The sequence below is a fragment of the Vulpes vulpes genome, chromosome 7 (genome assembly GCF_048418805.1).
Source record: "Vulpes vulpes isolate BD-2025 chromosome 7, VulVul3, whole genome shotgun sequence".
In the NCBI taxonomy this organism is placed as follows: Eukaryota; Metazoa; Chordata; class Mammalia; order Carnivora; family Canidae; genus Vulpes; species Vulpes vulpes.
In genome coordinates, this window is record NC_132786.1 from 6,986,785 (window position 1) to 7,011,739 (window position 24,955).

Consider the following 24,955-nt stretch of genomic DNA (forward strand, 5'->3'; position numbering starts at 1 on the left):
AGAATTGCAGACATGGAAGTGCAAGTGGAGACTCTTTCCCACAGATGGAGCCCTGCTAGCAGATGTGCACACCTGGAGGCTCCCCTCCGACAGTCATACTACCTCTTGTAAACTTCCTGCTGGTCCAGTCCAGGTGACGGGAGAGTGGTACAGGAGGTCACTTGATGGTGGGGGAAGAAAGATTCAAGTAAGCAAGTGACCCTGCTCACCCCTACCTTGCACTCATTGACCTTCAGGTCCAGGAAACAATGCTTGGGTGGAAAAAAAAAATCACTAATCTGGTTACTTTGGGGGAGGAGCCTCTTGGTTCCTAGCAAAAGAGAAGCCATCTCAGGCTCTGTGCATATGGGTGGGGAGGGCACCTGGGGATGGGGCAGGCTGATGTGGAAAGAACTGGGTTGTACTGACCACCATTCCTTGCATTTCATTTTTTTTTTATTACAAAAGTATTTAAAAAGTATAAAAAGCAAAAAGGGATAATATTTCTACCATTCAGTGAAAATCATTATTAATGTTTTAAAGTGTAGTATTCAAACCCTTTCCCGACATGGCTGTGGAGTGGGAGAGTATTTCCTAAAAAATAAGATCATAATAGGTCATGCTTTGGCATCAAGGGGACTTGACAGTGTAGTGAGGTGCTCCTGGGCCCCCGGGGCCATGATCACTACATGGATGCTGCTACCTGAGGGAGAGTGGTCCTAGGTGTTTGTGTCTGCGGAAGGCTGAGAGGGCATGAAAAAGGAGGAGGGAGAAATAGGGTTATGTGAAGGATATGCCAAGGGAGGAGGAGTGAGGGGAAGAAGCCACAAGAAAGCAGGAAATTCCTTAAAGATTAGGCCCTAGAGTTGACCCTTAAGTGACATGGGGTTCGGAGAACTGACCCCCCTCACTCCCAACACAGTCAAAACTCCCAGTGAAACTTTTGACTCCCCCAAACGTAACTACTAATAGCCTACTGTTGACCACAAGCCTTACCAATAACATAAACTGTCAAATAACACAGATTTTGTGTGCTCTCTGCATTATATATTGTATTTTTATAGTAAAGTACGCTAGAGAAAAATTTTAAGAAAATCATATGGAAGAGAAAATATGTTTACGGTACTGCACCATATTCATCAAAAACTATCCCCATAGAAGCAGCCTGTGCAGTGGGCCTGGGCAGGTGAGCGGGTGGAGACCCAGAGGTGGGGACCTGTTCCTGGGCCCCCCTCTCTCCCCCCACCCTGGACCCAAGGACAGAGCCCGTGGTGGAGAGCCCCTGCACACCTGCTCTGTGCGGCTCTGACCGGGCGAGCCCCTCCCTGCCCCCGTTGCCTCCAGGATTAGCTTTATGGGTTGAGTATTGCCTCGGCAGGCAGGTGCTCCTTCCTCTGCCAGCCCCCGCTTATCAGCGCATCTACAACCCCCACCTCAAGCTTATCGCTTCGTCCATCTCCTTAGACTGGAAGTCCCAAGGCTTCAGAGGCCATTACCACCCCACACTGCCCCAACCCCCAGCAAAGCAGAAAACTGCTCTACAAGGTGACCGCCTCCCCGTTCCTGGCTGGCACCGCCCCATTCCCTGGGTGAGAGCATGCTTCCCCCTTGTCTCTGGCATCTCCTCCTTTCCTTATTTGTCTTCTTTCCAATTCTCTTTCTTTAAAGGTCGTTTTGTCCATCCTTCAACCTTACATTAAAAGAAGGGGGAGTCTTCTGCTCCTGAAGACCCCCCAAGGGGGAAGGTCCCTAGCCTGAGTCCTCCCAAGTCTCTCACATTTGTATAGGCAGAAGGTTCCCGAGAAACAAGTGGTGGCAGGTGATTTGGAGCTAAATTTCCAACTTTGATCCAGTTCTAGTTTTGCTAGAAGCCACAGGACATCACCCTCCGTCTCTATGCTCTGTCTCCTCATTAAAATATAAAGAGAGCCCCCAGCCTATTCCTGTGTACCTCGTTGGCCTCCTAAATGACTCCAATTCAAGAACACGTATTTATCAGAAGAGAACTAGAACCCATCCTATCAGAAAACACGACAATGAGGTCATCTGTCCTCAGTTGTCCTGCCTACTCATTCCTGGAGAGAGTCCCAAGGTTTCTCTGTCCACCACCTTGGCTCAGCTCCTATTGTTCCCCCTCTGGGGCCTTCCCTGACCAGGGATCCACAAAGCTGGGAGGGAAGACGAGTCTCTCAGCAGCGGGTGGACTGGAAGCCCCCGGGAGGCCGGCTGTAGGGTTGAGGACCGAGACAACCACAACACAGCGAAGCAGCTGGCCCTTCAGGGCTTGGGGCTTTTCTGTGGAAGGAGACCCAAGCTCAGCTCTTAGGGCCGTGCTTTTAAGGACACTTCCAGGAGACAGTACAACTATTGGCCCCATTCTACAGATTGGAAGACTGAGGCCCAGAAAGCTCACTTAACTTATCTGTAAGGGCCGAGAGCCAGAACTCAAAGCAGAACCTGTCGGATTGCTGAGCTGACGGGCTTCACTTTACTACTGTCCGGTATCCCAGTAAGTGCTCACTTTGCTTGTGGGGCCCACCTTCTGGGCTCCATCCTTGCTCCCCCTCTATATTCTGGTGCCTCACTCTCCTGCACCTTCCCCTGCCTCAGCTGTGGCCCCAGCCCACTGCCAGGAATGAAGTTCCCTCCCCCGGCCCCTCCCAGCTCTAGGGCAGGTTCTGAGCCCCAGGGGCTCTCTGGAAAGAGCTCCTCCTCCTCTAGGTAAAGCTGCTTTCTCCTGGCAGGGCCCCTACTCCCCTCAGTGCCTGCAGGCGTGTGCATACTTGCACACACACACACACACACACACACACACACACACACACACATCCCACGAGCTGCACGCTGCATACACAAGTCACAGGGCAGATAGACTCACTCTCACTCCCAACTCCACACAGACTCCGCCTCCTCCTGGATTGAGGAGTCCCAGACAGGCTCCTTTTACCACATTCCCTAACCTGCCAGCACCTGAAAGGAGAAGATATGGGGGCTCCTCTACCTAAGGCAGAAGGACCCTGGGTCCAACTCCAGAAACTTCTGGCCTCCTGGCTGGTCAGAGAGCAAGACTGGGACCAGCACGTGGATGAGGCCCACATGCTGCAACAGAAGAGGTAGGCTGCCCCAGTCATGCTGCATCCCACCCCTCACCGAGCTCCTAGCCCTCGATCGGATCCACCCAGGGTGGATCTCCCCCTTGGAGCCACCCAGCATTCAAGGCCAGGCACTTGGGTGTACCCAGCCCACCTGTTACAGACCCCAGCTGCCTTTTGTGTGGGCCGGAGGGGACTCCACATAGATTCAGAGCCAGGGACAAAATGACACCGTGACCCTCACCTGCCTGCCTGGTGGTGGAGGGGTGTGGGGGACAGAATGGAAGCGGGGAGATAGGCAGGTGCAGGCTGATGGGCAACAAGTGACTGGGGGAAGGCATGAGATCCCGTAGGTTTTTGAAGACTTGATGCCTGGAGAAAGAGTGAGGAATTCCCATTAGTATGAATGAAAGTTGACTGTGCGCAAAAGGGGAGGAGAGCTGTTTTGTAGGCCACCTGGAGCAGACCGGCTGATAAGGGAGACTCGGTTTATCTAAACCTTTTATTGAGACACTAATGTGTATAGGCCTTATCCCAAGGATACGGAGATTGAAGGAGGCCCCTGCCTGCCCCCTGGGACACCTTCAGGTCAGGTGGGGCTGGTACCCCCGGGGACGGGTCATTTCATGGAAAAATGGCCACCTCAGGGGCCCATCCTGCAGGTGGGCCTCTGCCTCAGAGCATTTGGGGAGCTTGTCACCCATCAGAGCTGCCTAGGGATTGAGTGAGCAGACTTCAGCAGGTCCGGGGTCCAGCCAGGCCAGATTTGCAGGCAGGTGGCCTTCGGCAAAGCCCTGCACTTAGTTTAATGTGCTGCTGTCGTTGGCTTGAAATGCTTAATTTTTGAACAAGGAGTCCTGCATTTTCATTTTGCACTTTTCCTCACAGATTGTGCTGCCGACCTTGGGTACAATCTGAGCCCTCATTTGGGAAAGGCTCTCTGCTTGCTTACCTACCCCCAATCCCAGGCCCCGTGAGGGAACCTTTGGCCTCTCCACTTCCCTCCGAACTTCGGGATGAGAGTAAGGCAGTCTTCCAGAGAGAGCTGGGTTCTGGACCTCCCCCTCCGCCGAGGGCAGTGGGCTAAGAGGCCTGGGTGCTGAGACTGTGTGTACCGCCCCCCCATAGGGTGTGAGTCTTAGCTCTGGTCGCCCTGAGCTAGGTGTACTCCTAGGAGGTGAGATGGGGAAGGGGCTGGCCCTTGCTCTGCTGGGGCCTCCAGAGAGCGCTTTTCTAATGGACAGACTCAAGCTCCACCTTGAGATAGAAAGCTTTCTTATTAAATAAAAAAGTTCTTCCCCCTGGCTCACAGGGCAATTGGGAGAGAGGGTCTGGGGGCTTGGGGACTGCACGGGTCAACTTGTTTGCCTTTCATTTCTCCCTCACAGCCCTCACCTGCCTTGTGTTCACCTTGGGAGCACGGGCTTCAGCTTTATCTCCTGGTTGGCTCATCGAGGCAGGGGAGAGACATTAATTGGAAGGAGGCGCCTTAGGTTGGCTGTCTCCACAGAGCTTCTCCGGCTCCCAGCTGCTCTGCTCTCAGAGAAGCCCGAGGCCATGGTCCTCCTCGGTCAGGAGCAGGCTAAAGCACAGAGGGACAAGATCCTCCGCACCCCACTCCAGAACTGTCCCACTCGGCCACGGTGGGGACATGTATCTGAGCAGCCCTGAGGGGTATTTGGAATTTGGGCAGCTTGTCAATCTCCCAACAGCTGGCCCGTCTGTGCCTCTGCCCCTCTAGTCTCTCAAAGATCCCTTCGCCTAAGGAGAGCCGGTTCAGCAGCCCTGGGAGCAGGGGTGAAAACATTTACTCAGCTTAGAGGATACAGCCTGGCCTGGTGGCCTCCTGTCAGGGTCGCAGGGCCAGACCTTCTGCCTCCCACAGAGTCCCCACCCACCTGAGATTCGAGTCCCAAGTCCCACCCCCCCATCACCCCCAACTGGAGAAGAGCTTGACAATGATGCAACCACAGGGGAGCCTCTGCTAGAGTCCAGCAGACAACTCTTTGCGTCGCTGCGCACGTTGTGTGACTCGTGTCCATTCTACGTAGAGAACGTCTCTGACCCGCTCTCTCTGCCATTGGCCTGTCTGTGATTCGTCCTCTAGCTGACTCGTGTTCGTCTTCTCCCAGGATCCAAGAGTCTCCGCTGCTTCAGGCAGCCAAGGAAAATGACCTGTGTGTCCTGAAGAAGCTTCTGCTGGACCGGAACTGTGACTTCCGACAGAGAGGTGGGATGAGGGTTGAGTGTGATGGGAGAAGGGCCATGAGCGCCTGCCCCACCTGGTCCCCAGAGGTTGAGGATTTCTGCGGGGGGTGGTGGGGAGTGCCCTGGGCTGCAGCCCCTTCCTCGAGAGGCTCTGGGAAGTGTGTGACCACCCCCTGTCTCGCTCCAGGAGCTTTGGGGGAGACAGCGCTGCATATAGCGGCCCTCTATGACAACCTGGAGGCCGCCATGGTGCTGATGGAGGCCGCCCCGGAGCTGGTCAAGGAGCCCACCCTGTGTGAGCCTTTTGTAGGTGAGGAGCCTGTGCAGTAGTCCAAGGTGGAGACAGGTATGGGAGGATCTGAGGTCACCTCTTAACATGGGCCTCGGAAGTGTGGCCTGGGAAGCAGGACAGAGGCTTCAGGCCTAGAGCTGAAAGGAATGCAGATGTCCAGGCCTTGGCCTTAGGCATCCATGATGGTCTTTACCTGTTCCTTATCTCCTTTCAACTCCCCTCATGTTCCCTAAAGGACAAAACTCTTCTTTCATAGCAACAGCAGAGTGATGACATGTACACCCTACAGACAATAGTTAAGAGGAGGGGACAGTGAGGTAGAGCCAGCCCTCAGTCCCATGCCTCCGTGCTGAGCCAAGGGCACAGATCAATGCCAGGGCCAGTCATGGACCTCTTGTCTACCTGTGGGATGTTTGTCCCAGAGAGAACTGAGGACAGGCCCCGTGACTGAGGGCTCTCTCCGGGCCAGGTCAGACCGCACTGCACATAGCCATCGTGAACCAGAACGTGAACCTGGTGCGCGCCCTGCTTGCCCGGGGGGCCAGCGTCTCTGCCAGAGCCACGGGCACCGCTTTCCGCCGCAGCCCCCGCAACCTCATCTACTTTGGTGGGAGCAGGCCCGGGCTGGGAGGAGGGGCGTGGGGAGGGCCCAGAGCAGGGGAGGGTGGGCTGAGGAGGGCTCCAGGCCTGGGGAAACAGTGGCCCAGAGCCAGTCCTCCCCAGGGCGCTCGCTCCATCCCTGCCCCTGGTGGCGCTGATGAGTGTCACCAAGCCCAGAGCTGAGATGCGGCCGGTGTCCCTCCCACCGGGCACCTGTGCCAAGGAGCCCCGTGTGTCCACAGGGGAGCACCCCCTGTCCTTCGCCGCCTGCGTGGGCAGTGAGGAGATCGTGAGGCTGCTCATCGAGCACGGAGCTGACATCCGGGCCCAGGACTCCCTGGGTGAGAGCCAGGCTCGGGGGGAGCCGGGGTGCTGGGGGCCGGAGGGGCAGGGCAACGGCAGGGCCCGGGGTGCGGCGGCCCTGTGACCCCGCGTCCTCCCCCAGGAAACACCGTGCTGCACATCCTCATCCTCCAGCCCAACAAGACCTTCGCCTGCCAGATGTACAACCTGCTGCTGTCCTATGATGGGCGCAGGGACCACCTGCAGTCCCTGGACCTTGTGCCCAACCACCAGGGCCTCACCCCCTTCAAGCTGGCCGGCGTGGAGGGCAACACCGTGGTGAGGGACACTCGGCGGGCCCCGGGGGTCCTGCTTCTCCCTGGCTCCCCTGAGGGCGCCCCGCGCAGCCTCAGCCTTGGGCATCCCTGGCCGGGAGGCTCTGAGAAGGTCCCCCCGGGGTGTCGGCTCTGGTCACCCAAGTTCTGGTCCCTCTGCCTGTCCTTGTCCTCGTCCTTCAGATCTTTGTAGGGTTGGTGGGGAAGACGGGTGAGCAGAGACAGGGGGCTCGGGCAATGAAGTTGGGACCCGGGGTCGTTGGGGCCAGGGGTGGGGGGCAGCAGCCCTCCCAGCGGAGTGGCTCCCGCGGCCGCTCCTCACCCTGACCCCGGGCTCACACCGTGTCCCCTCAGATGTTCCAGCACCTGATGCAGAAGCGGAAGCACATCCAGTGGACGTACGGGCCGCTGACCTCCACTCTCTACGACCTCACGGAGATCGACTCCTGGGGAGAGGATGTGTCCTTTCTAGAGCTCGTGGTTTCCTCCAAGAAACGAGAGGTACAGGTGCCACAGCGGACCTGGGGTGTCGAATATCTGAGCAAAGATGGTCTATTTGCTCAGACCCTGGTTTCCAGACACTTCCCTGCCTTTTCATAGTTGGAGATGAGAACAGCACCATGGGGCCTTTGGGAGAAAAGTCCAGTCTGACTGCATTTTTTCTTCTGCCCTGCTCTGGCCCCTGTGCTTGCCATTGTCATAGGAACATTTCAGCTGAGGGACTCTCCTAATGGAAGTCATTTCCTATATTTTATTCATTCATTCATTCATTCATTCATTCATTCCACCTTGAACACCTTCTGAGTCCCAGCTGCTGTCCAAGGAACTGAATACAGAAATAAATAAATCCCAGTTCCTGTCAGTCTGCCTCCCCACATTCCAGTCCCTGTCCTTCGTAATCACAATGGAGTATGACATATGCCATGGGAGGGGTCTTGCTATGCACAGTGACAGCAAAACTGAGGTCAAGAGACTTGTCCTGGATAAGAAGACATCTCAGAGGAAGGGCTTGAGCTGGGTCTTCAAGGGAGATTTGGTAATTACCAAGAAGATGAACAGAAAGAGCTTTCCAGGCGGTGGGGGGACCACTCATGCCATTCAGATAGCACTGAATGGAGTGTCGTGGTCAAAGGAGACTTCGTTGAAGACTCTAGCAGAGAGGAGAAAATGCTTCGAGCAGGAACCTCCAAAATAGTGGCAAGATATAATTTCCGTTGTTTATCTGCAACATGACAGTCCTAGGAACCCTTCTAGGACCGAAAAGCTTGAACACTGGTTAGTGCTGACAGACGAAAGCTTGCAAGGCCAGTTCGTGTGATCTTGCTCAGAGAATATTCCTGGAACCAGATAAACTTCAAGCAGGATTTCTTAGGAATCAGAACCCCAGTCTCTCTGTGCGAATTGTGCCAACACAAATCCTGGGTCTCGGGTCCCTGCGACCTCTCAGTGTTCTCCCACAGGCTTTATTCTCGCCTTGCTCCCGCTACTTTAACGTTCCCTCAAAATTCCTAGCAAAATTCCTAGTCCTTCTTACATCCTTCACAGATCTCCTGCTTAGTTCCATCAGAAGCCCAGACTCCCACACAGTTATGGCACAAACAGAGGCTCTCTGGCCGGAGCTCCTTCCACGTCTGCCCCGACCTGCCAAACACATCAGCAACTGCCCACCGCCATCCCTTCCCTGGGGGTTCAGTGGAAAAGATACTGTTTTGGCTAATGGTTAGTTCCTCCAGCTGTGCTTTGAATTTGAATTTTCTCACTTTCTCAAATGCATCATCCCGTCCATCCCACCACGGTCTGATGTATGCTTAACCCCTTCAATGTGTACTCATATCAGAGCCCCAGCCCACCCTGGGGGTTGAGATTATGGCCACATCTGACCCCCTGGGCCTCTATTGCTCCTCTCTTTCCAAAGCAAATGTGACTGCTTCCTGGCTTGAACCCCCCAATGCTCCCCATTGCCTTTGGAAAGACCATTCAAGCTCCCTCCTGTGGCATCTGCAATGTGCAATGGTCAGCTTCTTATCTATGTCACCCGTTATAACTCCTGCCTGCCCTCCCCATGGGTCCTCTCATGTCTCCAGACACACTTCATTTGGAGATGACCTCTCTCACCACCCTGCCTTGGTAACTGCCGCTATTTCATGGAGAGATCTCCTCTAACTGCCCCCGCCTCGCTCCACTAATAACCGCTCATCCCTCATTGGTGCTATAGGGCCTTGTGTTTGCCTCTATAATAGATCATCCGCAGCACTAACAGGAGGCCCAACATTGACTAGTTGTCTGTGAATGAAATGGCTGTCTAACTGGAGGAAAGATGATGGCGCTGTTAGCTCCCTGCCCTCTGGGACCTGGTGGGAAATCCTGCACGCCCCACTATGTCAGTCACCCCATCAATGCTCTCCTTCCGTGACAGGCTCGCCAGATCCTGGAACAGACCCCAGTGAAGCAACTGGTTAGCTTCAAGTGGAGGAAATATGGGCAGCGGTACTTCTACATTCTGGGTGCCTTGTACACGCTCTATATGATCTGCTTCACCACCTGCTGCATCTACCGCCCCCTCAAGTTCCGCATGGGCAACCGCACAGACCCCCGGGATAACACCGTCCTCCAGCAGAAACTACTGCAGGTGACACTTCTTGGAAAGGGCCGGAGGGGAGTGGTATCGTGGGGTGCTGGTGCAGGAGAGCAGAGGGTTACTACCCAGCAAAGGCACTACTCACTGAGCTCCAGCAGCTGCAGGCTCCTGATCACCCAGACACACATTCACCATGAGATAGGAGACCAAAAAAGGCGACCCAATGAGTAAAAGCGCACTTGCCCCAGGAGCTGTGGGTTTCCTCACTAACCCTGAAAGAACGCTTAGTATTATAAACATCATACATTTGTAAACCTCCTTACAATTTGCAAGGCCTCTTGTTCAAAAGGGAGGAAAATTGCATTCCAAGTCCATTTCTAAGTCCATTTCTGTTCTGTGAGGGCAACACAGACATCCCTCCTGGTCTGCAATCTCTTCTGTGGACTGTCAATACATGAGGGCATTGGTGATAATGTGTCAGGTGTCTGACCACCCGTGAGGTCTGCTGCAGAAGGATGCCCAGATTAAGTAGCAGGTTGATGTAAATGATTTTTGAGGTTCCTTTGATGCCTGCAGGCTTGCTATTCTACAGTGTCCTTCAGAGGCCCAGGGTGGTGAGGATGGCTCAGTAGAGGTAGAGAGTAGCTCTGAGAGTCTGCTGTCAAAGGGAGCAAATTCTCTCCTTTGTAGGGGACAAGACAAGTAGACTCTAATGAATGTTCCTGAACATATATGATCAAGTATGGCTGCATTCGGTTGGTTTACTGTTCGTGGGTAACCGAAGTTGTCGTCCTGGTGACCTGAAACAGTCAAGAGTGGGTGCAGGTATGTGGGCAGAAAGCAAAAGACAGAGGAAGAAGAATTTTGCCAGGCAAGTAAGAGTGAGGTTACTGGGGATCCATGTTCTCTGCAGGATGGGCCAGCCGCAGGTATGATGCAGCCTCGGCTAGGAAGAGAGAGAATCTGGGTCTGAAAGAAAAGCTAAGCTGCTTGCCCAGTCAAGGAGCAAAAACCCTGAGTCAAGTCAGTGGAATACCCAGAGAGGCAATAGAGTAGAGCTTCACTGGACTCCAGAGTGGGTTAGGATACTCCATCTCTCTTGCTTCTGCAGCTGCCTCTCGGTATCTACTCAGTGTGCTCATGGATCCAGAGCTGGTGTCTGGCAAAGTCAGGTTTGCTGCCTGGAGAGGACAATTCAGAGTGTGATGCGGCTGCCTGGTTAGAGTGAGCACCAGTGAGCTGGCGGGGAGGCTCTGTTCCATGCATCTCAAACCGGGCATGGAGGTTGGCCCTGGCACGGAAGCCACACAGGATGTTGAGGAGATGGCCCATGGGGTGGGCGAGAGACTGAAAATGGGGGAAATGCCTACACATGAATGAGTTGAGGGCAGCTGGGCTTTTGCAACATTCCAGGCCCTGTTTCTCAGATGTGTTGCCTGAAAAGTCTTCCTTTGTCTCAAGCTTACCTGGGGGATTTTCTGGACTTAGAATGTAGATAGCATTCTGGCCTCAGAGTTGGGTGATGCTGAATAATCCATTATTCTGAGTCTCCTCTCTCCGTGCCCATTGCTGTTTGGCACGGGGCTAACATGTTCCTTTGATCTGGATGGTCTCTATTTAGCAGATCCCCACTCCCTTGCCTCAGGACCAGGTGGAACAGAATCACATCTGAGAGCACCTCCCCTTCCTTCTTTTTTTCTTTCCTCCCCCACCCTTACCATTTTGACCCTTTTGTCTTCCACCTAGATGATAAATACTTTAGCCCAAATAGAAGACTCATAACTTTCCAATGTTCTTTTCTTGGTAGGGCTAAGAGATTGAGAATGCTTTTGTAAGGGGTTCAGGTAGCGAAGACCACCAGAGGAAGGTCCCTACGGTTTGGAGTTACTCCTTGAACTTTGTTCTGAGCTTCTGGAATCTCTGTGTCCTCTCACTCAGTAGTAAGTCCATCTGGATAACATCAGAGGCTCCTAAACTTATCACCATGACCTGATAGATCCTGCTTTCATGATATACTAGACTTCTTAAATAATAGGAAATTATCTCTTTTTTTTTCTGCTTTTTATTACTCGAGAGTTTTGGAAAAATGAAAATGCACCGGTAGTGTCTCAACTTGATCAATATAACCATTGACATGTTGGTTAGCCCACGGAGCTTTATCTTAGACAAATGAGTACTTTATTCTCCAATTAGACTAATAAATCTAGATGCAGAGGGCTCTCTCTGTCACTGAAGGATTTCCTATGTGGATCTCACGGGATCCAGAGAAGTCACTGGGCCCCATGAGAGCAGCCCAGAGTTACCTTCTCAGGACAGTTGAAACGAGAGGGAAAACTCAGCTACTTATATGTGTGGCACAAATGACACAAAAGCAGACAGATAGATCTGAGGATGGAATGCAGTGTGTCTCCAAGCTCTGGAGATATATGAGGGGTGACTTCTCTCTGACTCCTCATTGTTTAGCCATAAAAGTTGTGCTTTTCCAGAGTTTTCTAAGAACTCTATTAATGAACTGAGTTGATTTCCTACCCCCATTCAATGTCTCCTTGGTTTGGGCAGAACGACATGTGGTGCAGTGTTAGTTCTCTGGGATTTCCAGGTGAGCAGAAAGCTCAATGTGTGGGAGTCTGGGTGGCTTGGGTTTTAGTTCTAACTCTGAAACCAAATATTTGTTTGACCTTGCACAGATCCTACCTCTTACTAGATCAGTGGCTTTTAACCAAGATGGGAAGCTGGTGACGATACTGGTTTCTAAGTTACACCACACCTAATAAATCAGAATATCCGAAGCTGAGCCCCACACCACCGCACTCCCCGCCCCCACCCCATCAGTGGTATTTTTGAGAACTCTTTGAGCCATCATAATATTCAGCCAGGGCTGAAAACTACTGGCTTCCATTTCTGATGTCTATTTGTCTACAACTTTCCAATCTTAAGTCAATCACTCTGATCCTTTGGATTCCTCATGGGCTGTTCAGCAAGAAGGCATCACTCTCTTGCTGAAATTCCTCTGTCTCCTGAAGATTTCCTCAATCTCTCCCTTACCCTTTTCCCAAAAAAAAATTTCATTAATTTCTTCATTAAGGAAATAACCATAGAGAGCCTATGGAGCCTGGACATTGTTGTAGGCATTAGGAATTCAAATGATCTGAGCAAGACACACATGATCTCTGCCCTTTTGGAGTCTATAGACTGATTTACACTAAGTCAATGAATCAACATGTCATCACAACCTGTGATCGTTACAATTCACATTATTGTTTCAGATGACAAGAAAAAGGAGAGGATACTACTAGAGCTTGTAACAGGGTCGCAGGCGTGCTGAAAAGCCAGAGAAGGCGTCCCTGAGGAATATACCTAAGCAGAAAGCTGGATACCAATTGGAGGTGGAAAGTTAGTCCTAGGCTGTAAGCATGCACACACAATAACCCTGTGGCAGGAAGAACTTTGCCAACATCTGGGGACTAAAAGAAGAGCTAGTGCTAGAGCACAGGAGCTCAGGGGAGTTGCCAGATGAGGTTGTCCAGGCAGACCCTTCTCAAACCATGAAGGGCCTTGGAGGCCGTCTTGAAGATTTTGCTTTCCATGCCAAAGGTCAGAAGGGCTTTCTATGGGAAGCTCAGAAGGATTTTAAATGGAGGAGGGGCTTGATGAGACTTTTGATTTAGCAAAATGTCTGTTTGTAAGGTGGAGAACAGGTTTGAGAGCACCAGGGTGGATGTGGGCAGACCAGTTAAGAGGCTGTTACAGTTCAGCAAGCCAGAGATAATGGTGGGATGGCCTAGAGATGTGCTGGGGGGTTGACATGACTATTGCACCATGGATTAGATGTAGAGGAGAACGGAGCAGACTATGGCAGGAATGACTCATAGGTTTCCATTCATTTATAAAAGAATGAAATCTTGCCATTTGCGATGGCATGAATGAGAATATAATGCTAAGTGAAATAAGTCAGTCAGAGAAAAACAAATACCATATGATTTTACTCATATGTGGAATTTAAGAAACAAAGCAAAGGGGAAAAAAAAAGAGACAAACCAAAAAAAAAAAAAAAAAACAACCCCACATTTACCTATGGAGAACAGATAGTTATCAGAGGGGATGGGTGAAATAGGTGAAGAGGGTTAAGAGTCCACTTACTTATCTCAATGAACACTGGGTGATGTATGAAATTGTTGAATCACTGAAACTAATTTAACACTGTATATTAACTATAGTGGAATTAAAATTTAACAAAAGAAGAAGAGAAATAACACTGTCCTAAGAATAACTAAGAAATCAGCAAACAGATTGAATAATTCAGGAATCGTTTATTAAAAATTTGCTTTGTGCAAAAAAATAATAATAATAATTGTCCTTTACCTGTCATGATCAGTGGGAGTGATTTGTCTACAGATCATTATTCCTCACTAGGTCTGAACAACCCAAAGCACCACAGCTATTTGAAAATCCAATTGTCATCCAACTCTACACACTGTTGTTCAGGGACCCTAGCCACCTTTTTGTGGGACCAGCACAGCAAATTAGGGAGGAAAAGAGATAAACAGAAGTAGGAAGGCCAGGAGGTAAAAAATAACTCGTGCTGAGGGCTTGCTACATGTATTCATCAGTGCTTGGAGGAGCTGGTTAAAATGCAGATTCTGATAGACCTGGGATCTCTAACTAGCTGCTGGGGGGATGCTGATGTTGTGATTCTGTGGACCACATTTTGGATGACAATGCATTTTATCACTTAATCCACATAGATACCCTAATTATTAAGGAAAAGTATCACCATTTTAAAGACAATGAACCTGAGGCCAGGAGAGGTTAAGTACTTTGGCAAAGACACTCAGCAGCCCCTAAGGGCAGCACTGGTATCAGGTTTTGATCTGCTTTACCTTTAACTACCAAGTTAGGCCATTTGTCTCTCCAGAGTGATATGCTGGAACCCAGTCTTCTTTCTTAGAGGTCCCATTGCTTGAGAAACTCATGGCTCTGGTTTTGAGGAGCCCCCAGCACCTGCCACACTCTCAACTTTGTCCAGCTATTCCTAATCTCAGGATGAGGGACACCAAACTTGAGGAGCAGCCCTGGTTAGGAACCCCTGTGTACTCTAGAGGGTAAGAGTAATTCCTCATTAGGAGCCCGCAGGACGTTCTGGAAACTTCATTCCTTTGCCATCTAGGGTTTCGAGGAGGAGAAGAAGGTCTAGGACTAGAATTTGAGCACTGTTTCTGCTGTCTTCCCACTTCCTCTGGGTTGCTTGTGCTCCCTGCCCATCTCCGCCCTGGTACAGGTGACTCTGACTCTGCTATGCCCACCCCCTCTGGGCATTTCCTTCGAGGGGAGGCGATGAGCTCAGCCAGCTGGTAAATGAGAGCAAGGTCATTAGACTCACTTCAATGAAGTATGAATGATCAGCCTCCTCGGGGGATTTGGCTGTTGACAACTCCTGAAATTCCAAGCCTTATGATGATGTAAAGAATTCCAGTCATTACTGAAAGACATCTATTTTTAGAGGAGCAGGCTAGAGTATTTTCTCAGTATATTATTAGCCAGGCCCACTTAGGTGACCTTGAGCTACAAATCTCAAAATCCCGGAAAAGCCCACTTCTTTGTAACCATTTCCCCATTCACCTCCAGGTGGGTTTCCCCAGCCCAGCTTCCTAATTCCTTCTTTATCTCCCTTCTGTAACTCTCCTATCATCCTTGGTGTGCACCTGGCTGCTTACCTACTCCGTTCTCTCCTTCCTTCTTTCAAATCAATGGAGCATCCACTACACTGTGCATTGTGGGTCAAAAGGAGTAAGATGCTCCTGCTCTCAGGGAGCTCTGAGATTACTGGTGAGGCATGGAATACCTGATGATTACAGTGTGCTGGGTAGGTCTATAAGCAGAGTGGTGCCATGTGACTCTGAGAGAGCCCCTGAGGTAGGTGTGGAGGGACAGGTACGGAGACCCAGAAGGAAAATGCTGTTACTTGAGTCTTCAGGCTTAAGTAAAGGTCAGCCAGGAACCAGGATGGAGGAGGGCATTTTAAGAAAAGGGCACAGTCCACACAAAGGCCTGATATAACACTCAAGAACCCCAGTGATTCAATGTGGCTGGAGTGTCACATAGAACGTGAGGACACAAAGAAAGAGCAGGACCAGCAAGGGTTCTGTACATCATGTTTGGTAGTTCAGGCCTTATTTATTTATTTATTTATTTATTTATTTATTTATTTATTTAAATTCGCATCTCCCAGTGGCACTTCTAATTAAAAGAATACATGCACATGATTTAAAAATTAAAGAGCAAGCATAATGAAGAGCACCAGTGTTGGGGCCAGCCCCTCCCGACATAGGTCTTATTCTGTGAAGGCAACCAGGTTTTACCTCTTTAAGCTTTTCATTCCTTTTTTTTTTTTGGATTGATATGACAGAGAGGGAGAAAGAGAGTGCACAAGCAGGGGGAGCAGAAGGCAGAGGGAGAAGGAAAAAGCAGGCTCCCCGCAGAGCAAGGAGCCTGATGTGGGGCTCGATCCCAGGACCCTGGGATCATGACTTGAGCCAAAGGCAGACACTTAACTGACTGAGCCACTCAGGCACCCCTAAACTTTTCATTCCTATTGTTATCTCCACACTACTGAAAAATATGCTTCCATATCTTTATTCATTAATTAAATTTAGACATTATCAATGGAATTTCTGCTACAATAAAGACCTAGAGAGCACCCTCCATGCCCATCTTCCCCTCTTTTCTATTTTTTTAAGATTTTATTATTTACTTATTTATCTGAGAGAGAGAGAGAGAGAGAGAATGCAGGCGAGGGGAGGGGCAGAGGGAGAGAGAATCTCCCGCAGACTCCCTACTGAGCACAGAGCCAGTAGGGAGTCTGCGATCCTGACCCTGAGATCCTGACTGAGCTGAAACTCAGAGTCAGACACTTAACTGATGAACCATCCATACACCCCATTTCCTTTCACTTCTATTCTGAAGACTTCAGGGAGCCAGGAAAGGTAGTGAACAGAGAAGCCCTGTGATGACATTTGCATTTAGAAAGACCAGTCCAGAACCATGGAGGGGAGTGGGTCAAATGAGGAGAAATTGGCTTCATGGTAAACTGGACAACAGGGACCATGGGTTTGCATTAAGGAAGTAGCGCTGTGGATTGAGGGAAAGGATTGTGTTTGAGAGAGAACTGGGAGACTGAATGAACAGGACCTTGAGTATGAGTGTGTCTTCTATTTTACTGTGCCAAACACAATCTTGGTCCCAAAGCCCTTTCACAAAGACCACAAATCCCAAAAACCTTTTAATAGAGACAGAAAATCTTGAATGCAGTCTTCAGACAATAAAATTCTCAAAAATTCAAGGGAAAGTTCATTCCCTGCTTGAGTTTAAGATTTAATTCACAGAGATGATTAATGAAGGTGGTGTTCTTTTTTTTTTTGTATTTTTTTTTTATTGGAGTTACATTTGCCAACATATAGTGTAACGCCCGGTGCTCATCCCGTCCAGTGCCCAAGGGGGATTTCTTATTATCAGTTCAATAGATATAAATAAGTCATTCATCAAAATTCAATGCTCCTATCCATTTTAATTTTTTAAAATTAAAAAAAATTTTGTTATTCATTTATTCATGAAAGACACAGAGACAGAGAGAGGCAGAGACACAGGGAGAGGGAGAAGCAGGCTCCCTGCGGGGAGCCTGATGTGGGACTCAATCCTGGGACTCCAGGATCACGCCCTGAGCCGAAGGCAGACTCTCAACCACTGAGCCACCAGGCATCCCACTCTTATCCATTTTTAAAGTGTGAAAATCTGTCTTAACTTTGAAAAGAGTTATTTATTCTAAACCGAAAGGCAACCTTAAATACATTGGTGTGAAACATTAGATTTCTCCTTAAAACCAAAAGAAAAACAAAGTGGTTTAGAAGCCCAATAGTTCCATTACTTTTTCATCTTTATTGAGGTATAATTGACAAAGAAAATTGCAAGGTATCTAAAGTGTACATTGCAATGATTTGGAGTATGTATGGAGGGTGGAAGGGTTCCCACCATCTAGTTCATTAATACACTCATTACCTCACATATTTATCTTCTTTGTTAGTTTTTGGTGAGAGCAATTAAATTCCACTCCCTTAGCAAATTTTTTTTTCTTAAGATTTATGTATTTATTTTAGAAAGAGAGTACAAGTGGCAGGGGCAGAGAGAGAGAGAGAGAGAGAGAGAGAGAGAATCTCATTCAGGCTCCCCACTAAATGCAGAGCCCCATGCAGGGCTTGATCTTATGACTCTGAGATCACGACCTGAGTAGAAACTAAGAGTTGGGCACTTAACTGACTGAACCACCCCGTGCCCCTCTCTTAGCAAATTTCATTTATATAATAAACTATAGTCATTAAAATGTAACCATTTTACATTAGGTTCTTAGGTCTTACTCATCTTAAAGCTTTAAAAGTTTATACCTTTTTACCAACTTCTCCCTATTTCTTCCATCCAATAGGCCCTGGCAACCATTTTTCTACTCTGTTTCTAGGATTTTGTCTTTTTTTTTTTTTTTTGATTCCACATATAAGTGACACCATACAGTATTTGTCTTTCTCTGTTGAGCTTATTTTACTTAGCATAATGCTCTTAAGGTCCATCCATGTTGTCACAAATGGCAACATTTCCTGCTTTCTTGTGGCTGAATAATATTTTATTGTCTATATACACCATATCTTCTGTATCCATTCATCCATTGATGAACACTTAGGCTGTTTCCATATCTTGACTAGTATGAGTAGTGCTACAACGAATATGGGAGTGCAGACATCTCTTCAAGATCCTGTCTTTATTTCTTCTGGATATATGCCCAGAAGTGGGGTTGCTGGATCATATGGCAGCTATATTTTTAATTTTGTGAGGAACCTCCATACTGTCTTCCACAGTGGCTGCACCAATTTGCATTCCTACAGCACATAAGAGTTCCCTTTCTCTACATCTTCACCAATATTGTTATACCCTGTTTTTTTTTTTTTTTTTGATGATATTCATTCTCTCAGGTGTGAGGTGATATATCACTTTGGTTTTGATTAGCATTTCCCTAGTGATTGGTGATGTCGATCACTTTTATATGTCTTCTTTGGAAAAATACTTATTCAGTTCCTCTGACAAGTTTTTAATTAGATCATTTGTTATTTTTCACTATTGAGTTGTATAAATTGCCATTATTTTATTGTAACTTTTACACATATATATTACCTTTTATTTTCTAGAGAGAGCAATTAAAGATAAAACCTCTACATGAGGGTCTTGTATGGTAGTCTTGGACAGCAGCAAGGAAGGGGGCCCTCAGGAGACTATGGCATTGTGTGGCTTGGTTTAGGGGAGAGGACTTTTGAGAACAGAGTTGTGGAGGCATCTACTTTACGGCAGTCAGATCCCAGTGAAACTGTGACAAAGCTTGGGACACGTCTGTTACTCACCGGTGAACTTGTCCAGAATTCCTACTTGGTTTATTTTTGTTTTATTTGACAGACAGAGTACAAGCCTGGGGCGGGGGAAGCAGAGGGAGAGGGAAAGAGAGAATCTCAAGCAAACTCCCCACTGAGTGCAGAACCCAGTGTGGGGTTTGATCACGCCACCCTGAGATCATGACCTGAGCTAAAATCAAGAGTTAGCCACTTAACTGACTGGGCCACCCAGGCACCCCAGAACTCCAACTTGTAAAGGAATGTGTTAAACAATCAGAGGGGTGGTGGTGAGGGGATTCCCCAGGAGAGGGTGGTGACCAAAACTGTCCCCAACTATCTCCATCAGTTGGGGTTTCACCCTTTCATTTCCTGAGGGAATAGCTGATGCCACTCTCCCACTGTCCTCTAGGGGCCCCGTGATCCCCACAACCCTGGGCCGAAGGGTGGTGTTCCTTTTACTTAGTTGAGCCAATGAAAGAAAGGTTGGTGGCAGTTTTCCAGACATACTTAACCAAGATACAAACTTCTAAAAAGAATTCAAAATTTTTGTACAATTATATATATATATCACAGATGCAGTTATTTTATTTCTGCATTTAATGTTATTTTGTTTCCATAGTTAACGTACTTATTATTTATACTACTACTTACTCACTACCTGACTCTCAAAAGGAGTTGGAACGTTTTACAATTAGAGATGCTATAGGAACATGAGGGCAAAGAAGAAGAACGAGGCCCATGAACTGAACTTCAAGACAGAGGTGGGGGGATTCAGTTAGCGCTGAGATAAAAAAAAAAAAAAAAAAAAAAACAAACCGAACCAAACCAAAATAAACAAACAACCTGTGAGCCGCCTTGGAAGCAAGGCAAAAGGGAAACTGCCCATTAGATGATAAAATAAAATTGACCAGTTTGTCAAAAGAGTATCAATTCTTTAAACAACAAACAACAACGAAGTCACTGAAGTCTAGCCACAGATTGTTAGATCACATAGTTTACCAGCCACATAGATACCAGCTCTTTTTCTGATCTTTCCTGGTCCCATAGGAATTACTTGAAATATTTCTACCCTCTGTTGGTAAGTCTGGTTCTACTCTTTGAAAAAGGCTATATCCTTGACTTTTTCTGAGCTATCAGTTTCCCAGCAACCATTGGGGGTCCTGCTGGTGGTACCTTCTTTATCTCATCGATCATCTCCTACCACATAGCATCTCTTCCTATTTCAAAGCTATGCCTCGCACTGGACCAGTGACTACACACTTGAAGTAGCCTGCTGAGGGATGCTTAGAGGTTCCAATATATCAGCAGAACAGAGATGATTAGCATTCCTTATGCCTAATGAGGGATGACATCCCTCCTAGCTTAGATCATCAACTTTCTCGCTGGCCCTAGGGACTCTCAATTCTTTTCTTGGGTGCAGTACTCAGAAAGGTAATCTTAGAGAAGAGAGTTCCACAAAATCTAAAGTGTACTTGAATGTGTTGAAATTATTTGTATGATTTCATGTGGGGATTATATATATCTGAACATAGTTTTCTGGTAAGAGGATCTACAGTCTCAGTGATACTCTTCAATGCACTCATAACCCCCCAAATGTTAAGAATCATTATTGTAGAATTCTATCACTACACGTGTAATGTTGTAAGACTTTCTCTGTAAAATCACATGTACACAAGGAGGATGGTCTTCTTTTATCTTGACCTTAGGGCTATACCTTCTATATCCACTGCTGAGGATAAGGCAGGGAACTTCCTTAACTAAATTTAAGCTTTGGACCCGTCCAAAACTAAAATCCATTCAGTGTCTCTAACCTTTTGTCCTGACCTTTTCTATGTTGCCAAATCATAATAAAATCACAACGAAAAAATACATCTACAGTGCTTTCTGGTTTATAAACTACATCCAGATACATCATCTAGTATAATCTCCATAGTAACACTGGAAAGTAAAGCATTATAGTCTCCATTTTACAGATGAGAGAGCTCAGTCCCAAAGAGGTTTAGTGGCTTATTCAAGGTCTTGCTAAAGCTAGTTGGTTCTGGGTCCATTCTGGAATCTGAATTCTGTGATATGTTTATGGTCTAGTCTACCTTCCAAGGACCACAATAAGATTGGAAAAGCTGGACTTTCAGCATAGTTGAAACCATCCCAAACCACTAATATCTCTTCCTGTTGGTTTAGCCTTCTAAGTTGATGCTCTGAAATGTGATCTCAGCCCCTTGGTACACACATCATAAATTACTGCTCACAATATAATAGTGACATGCTAGGAGGCGTGGCTCATGTTATTAGCATGTACAACATATATTAAGCCATGGATACATAGACTAATACCCTGATCACTGAGTTAGCTACAATAATAAATACAATGGTGGGGGTGGGGGTGTGATGGTGGTGATAATGAGAGGTTTTCTTTATCTGGGATGGACTTCAGTTGCTTTAGACCACTTGCCCCCAAAAAGATTTGACTCTCAATCCAACAAAAAACTACTTCCTACCCTGAATTTATCCCTACAGGAAGCCTATGTGACTCAGCAGGATAAAATCCGTCTAGTGGGGGAATTGGTAACCATCACCGGGGCTGTGATCATCCTGCTCCTAGAGGTGAGGTACAATCAGGGTCCAAGCTGAGGTCATATACTGGGTTCCCAGGATGAACTGTAGTCCACATCATCTTTTTGTTTTACTGGTCTCTTCCCAGATCCCAGACATCTTTAGGGTTGGTGCTTCTCGCTATTTTGGACAGACTATCCTCGGGGGGCCATTCCATGTCATCATGTGAGTGTCTCTTCCCTTCAGTCCCCTGCCTTCCCTTGCCAGAACTACTCCAGATCTCCCATTTAGTCTCCAGGACTTGGACCTCAGTTGACTCTCACCTCCAGGGATTTCTCCCCAGTGGGTTCATATGCATGCTTTCAGTGTAAGAAGTAAGACTGAGTGGATGCCACCCAAGTTTTCACCATCCTTGAGGGGACCAAGAATATTACCTCTCTCACTCCTTGTTCCCTGCCTCCCCACCATGCCTGCAGCATCATCTATGCCTGCATGGTGCTAGTGACCATGGTGATGCGGCTCTCCAACATGAACGGGGAGATGGTGCCCATGTCCATTGCCCTGGTGCTGGGCTGGTGCAGTGTTATGTACTTCGCTCGAGGATTCCAGATGCTTGGTCCTTTCAGCATCATGATCCAGAAGGTCAGTGCTTTCCCCACATCTTCCTCTGGCTTCAGCTGTAGGATCTTTCTAGACGGAGCAAGGAAATTGAAGCAAACAGGAAAACGCTGCTCTGAGTGAATCCTGGGGAACTAGGGGACCTCCAATCTAGCAGGCTGGCTGCACAGAGGCAGGTGGAGAAGGGTCACTCCACCCTGCCTCCCTTTCCTTTTCCTGTAGATGATTTTTGGAGACCTCATGCGTTTTTGCTGGCTGATGGCTGTGGTTATTCTGGGATTTGCCTCAGGTAAGAGCACTGTCCCCTCTTCTACTAGGTCATAGGGTCCAGTTCTCCTCAAAGTTCGCTCAGTCTTGCTCAGTTCTCATTTGTACTCTGTTTTGCTCCCTAGCCCCGGGACCTCTGTGGAAATTGAGTCAAAAAGCACACTCATATCCATAGGATCAGGGTCACTCAGGTTGGCTTAGACCATGTGCTCTGAATTTATGGGCCAATAACATTCATGTTGACTAATCCAATCACTCTGCAAGATCTTTAAAGAAGAGATAGAAGAAGAGCTTTCAAGAGGGAGAGCCATTAAACAGGAAAGACTGGCCAGTTGCGGATCTCAGAAAACTATGTGAACAAACAGAGACAGTGCAAATTACTGTGTTTACACTTCAGAAAAAGAAACATAGAGATTCAATAACATGGAACACACTTTTGTTTCTACGTGTGATTGAAGTTGGGAGAAAAGGAAAGAATTCAAAGAGGAGGTACTAAAAAAATTTTGGAGAGTTTGAGAATGAGAGAGGAAAACAGAAGAAAAATAGAGATATAAAGAGAGATTGAGGAAAGAGGGAGCCCGGGCTCAGTCTCAGCCTAAGCCACTGGTGGGGTGAGGGGAGCATCAGGGTAGAGAGGGGAGCACAGTCAGAAAATAACAACCAGAGAGAGATGGAGGGTGAGGGCAGTGAATGAGTAGGAGAAAGTTCTTAGGGAAAAGTGCTAGGGGATGGAAGAGCAGTAAGATTTGGCAACTTGAGTCCAGCCTTTAATGTCTGCAACCAAACATCCAAAAGACAGGGGGATGTCCTAGTCAGTATTTGAAGATCCCTCAACTCTAAAAGACCATGGCTTTTAGTACAGAGGACACTATTCTTATCTGAGGAATTTCCATTTAATAGGGATTCCTACCAAACAGTAGACTAAAAAAGTCCCAAGATCTGAGCTATGGATGGGTAAAACTGTGGTAATCCACTAATTTGGGAGATTCCTTATATATTCTTTCTCCCTCCCTCCCCCCATCTGCACACATCATAAATTACTGCTCATAGTGTGTGTGTAGTCATATAGTATGCATATGTTGCATATGGTATATGTATAGTATATAGTATATGGTATTGTGACTTACCGATTACAAAATTAGATCATGGTGACAGAGTAGCCTTCTGTATATGTCCTATACCCAGAATCTCTTAAACCATCTCTTCTTGGTTGTTGCACTTGCTTTTTGCTTCAGTAAATAAAAAAGCAATGCTTTGTCAGAGACCCTATTTCCATTCTTGAGATTACTTTGTATTTCAGTTCCCCATACAGACAGGAGTCTTTTAAAGGTTCTAATTCTGTACTAAAGTATTGTCTAGTAGGCTCCACACTGAGCAGGAAAACCTTCTCCATAATGGTCCGAGTTCACCCAGGGAATCTCAGAGTGATGGGTGGTTATCTAGAGGCCACTGAGATTTTTTTTTTAAAGGTGCTTTTCTTTTAGCCATTTCATATATTGGTTCTTTGAAATTGTTGAAGATTCTATGCATTCTTGTAACAAATTGTCTTTTAAATATTCTATTTTCTAAATTGTAAAAGCAGTTAGGTCACTTATTTTTTGCATACATATGTAAAAATCATATATATATATTTATGTATATATATATATAATATACATACACACACACACTTTATATACACATTTTGCTAAATGGCTGAGTATTACCACTGTCCAGAGTGATGAACTTGGTCATTTGACATCTCAGGGTTAGCCAGGTCCAAATGTAGAATGGGACTTACATGTATACAGTCACATATGTACATATGTACATTGATGGGCGTATATGTGTGTCTGCAAGTGTGTAAGTATATGGAGCTATGACTAGGCCCATGCTTATTGTGATAACTCCCTGTTTCCCCAACTCCATGCCCACTCTTGGGCGGAGCAGCGTTCTATGTCATTTTCCAGACAGAGGACCCAGCCAATCTGGGGCAATTCTATGACTATCCTATGGCACTGTTCAGCACCTTTGAGCTTTTCCTCACCGTCATTGATGGGCCTGCCAACTACGAAGTGAACTTGCCCTTCATGTTTGGCATTGTCTACTTTGCCTTCACCATCATCGCCACACTGCTTATGCTCAACCTATTCATCGCCATGATGGGTGACACACACTGGCGGGTGGCCCATGAGCGGGACGAGCTCTGGAGGGCCCAGGTGAGTTTATTAGTGTTAGTTTTACTAAGGGGAAGAATATGAAGAGAAAAATCACAATGGAATATGTTATGGTAGACGACTCTTAGAAGAGTCACAGAATAATCCAGTAGGGTTGTCACCTCAACAAAGGAACATTTGGGTAGAGGAAGAGACAAAAGGAGGGTAAAATGGTATGAGAGGGGTAGATTCAAGGGGAGGTATTGATGACAGGGGCAAAGTAGATCTGACTGACAGTCAACCTTGGGTCCAGTGAGAACTAGAAACTGTCTTAATCTTATATATTCTAGTTTTTATTTTTTAAATTTATTTATTTTTAAAAAGATTTGTTATTTTTAAGTAATCTCTACACCCAACATGGGACTTGAACTCACAACCCTGAGATTAAGAGTCTCATGCTTTACCGATTAAGCCTGCCAGGTGCTCCTGCATATTCTACTTTTCAATGCAGACCTTATCTTCTATTTGCTTTTCCCTGTTTCTCTATGATTTTTTTCTTTATATCATTGAGGATAATACAATTTTAGAGTT

General features: G+C 47.4%; 1 protein-coding gene across 2 annotated transcripts in view; it reads left to right on the forward strand.

Moving 5' to 3' along the window:
• Positions 1-2,730: 2,730 nt before the first annotated feature.
• The window catches only part of TRPV5 (transient receptor potential cation channel subfamily V member 5), a 30,046-nt gene continuing 7,821 nt past the window's right edge, over positions 2,731-24,955 (forward strand). The window contains exons 1-13 of one of the 2 annotated variants that reach the window (XM_072762635.1): positions 2,731-3,092; positions 5,204-5,301; positions 5,467-5,589; positions 6,041-6,178; positions 6,414-6,512; positions 6,617-6,792; positions 7,143-7,289; positions 9,205-9,417; positions 21,309-21,395; positions 21,493-21,569; positions 21,821-21,986; positions 22,185-22,251; positions 24,159-24,427. In XM_072762635.1, the coding sequence (XP_072618736.1) occupies positions 2,965-3,092; positions 5,204-5,301; positions 5,467-5,589; positions 6,041-6,178; positions 6,414-6,512; positions 6,617-6,792; positions 7,143-7,289; positions 9,205-9,417; positions 21,309-21,395; positions 21,493-21,569; positions 21,821-21,986; positions 22,185-22,251; positions 24,159-24,427 (1,788 nt within the window). In that variant the 5' untranslated portion in view covers positions 2,731-2,964. The remainder of the gene's footprint in view (positions 3,093-5,203; positions 5,302-5,466; positions 5,590-6,040; positions 6,179-6,413; positions 6,513-6,616; positions 6,793-7,142; positions 7,290-9,204; positions 9,418-21,308; positions 21,396-21,492; positions 21,570-21,820; positions 21,987-22,184; positions 22,252-24,158; positions 24,428-24,955) is intronic. The other variant, XM_072762636.1, reaches the window with a different exon arrangement.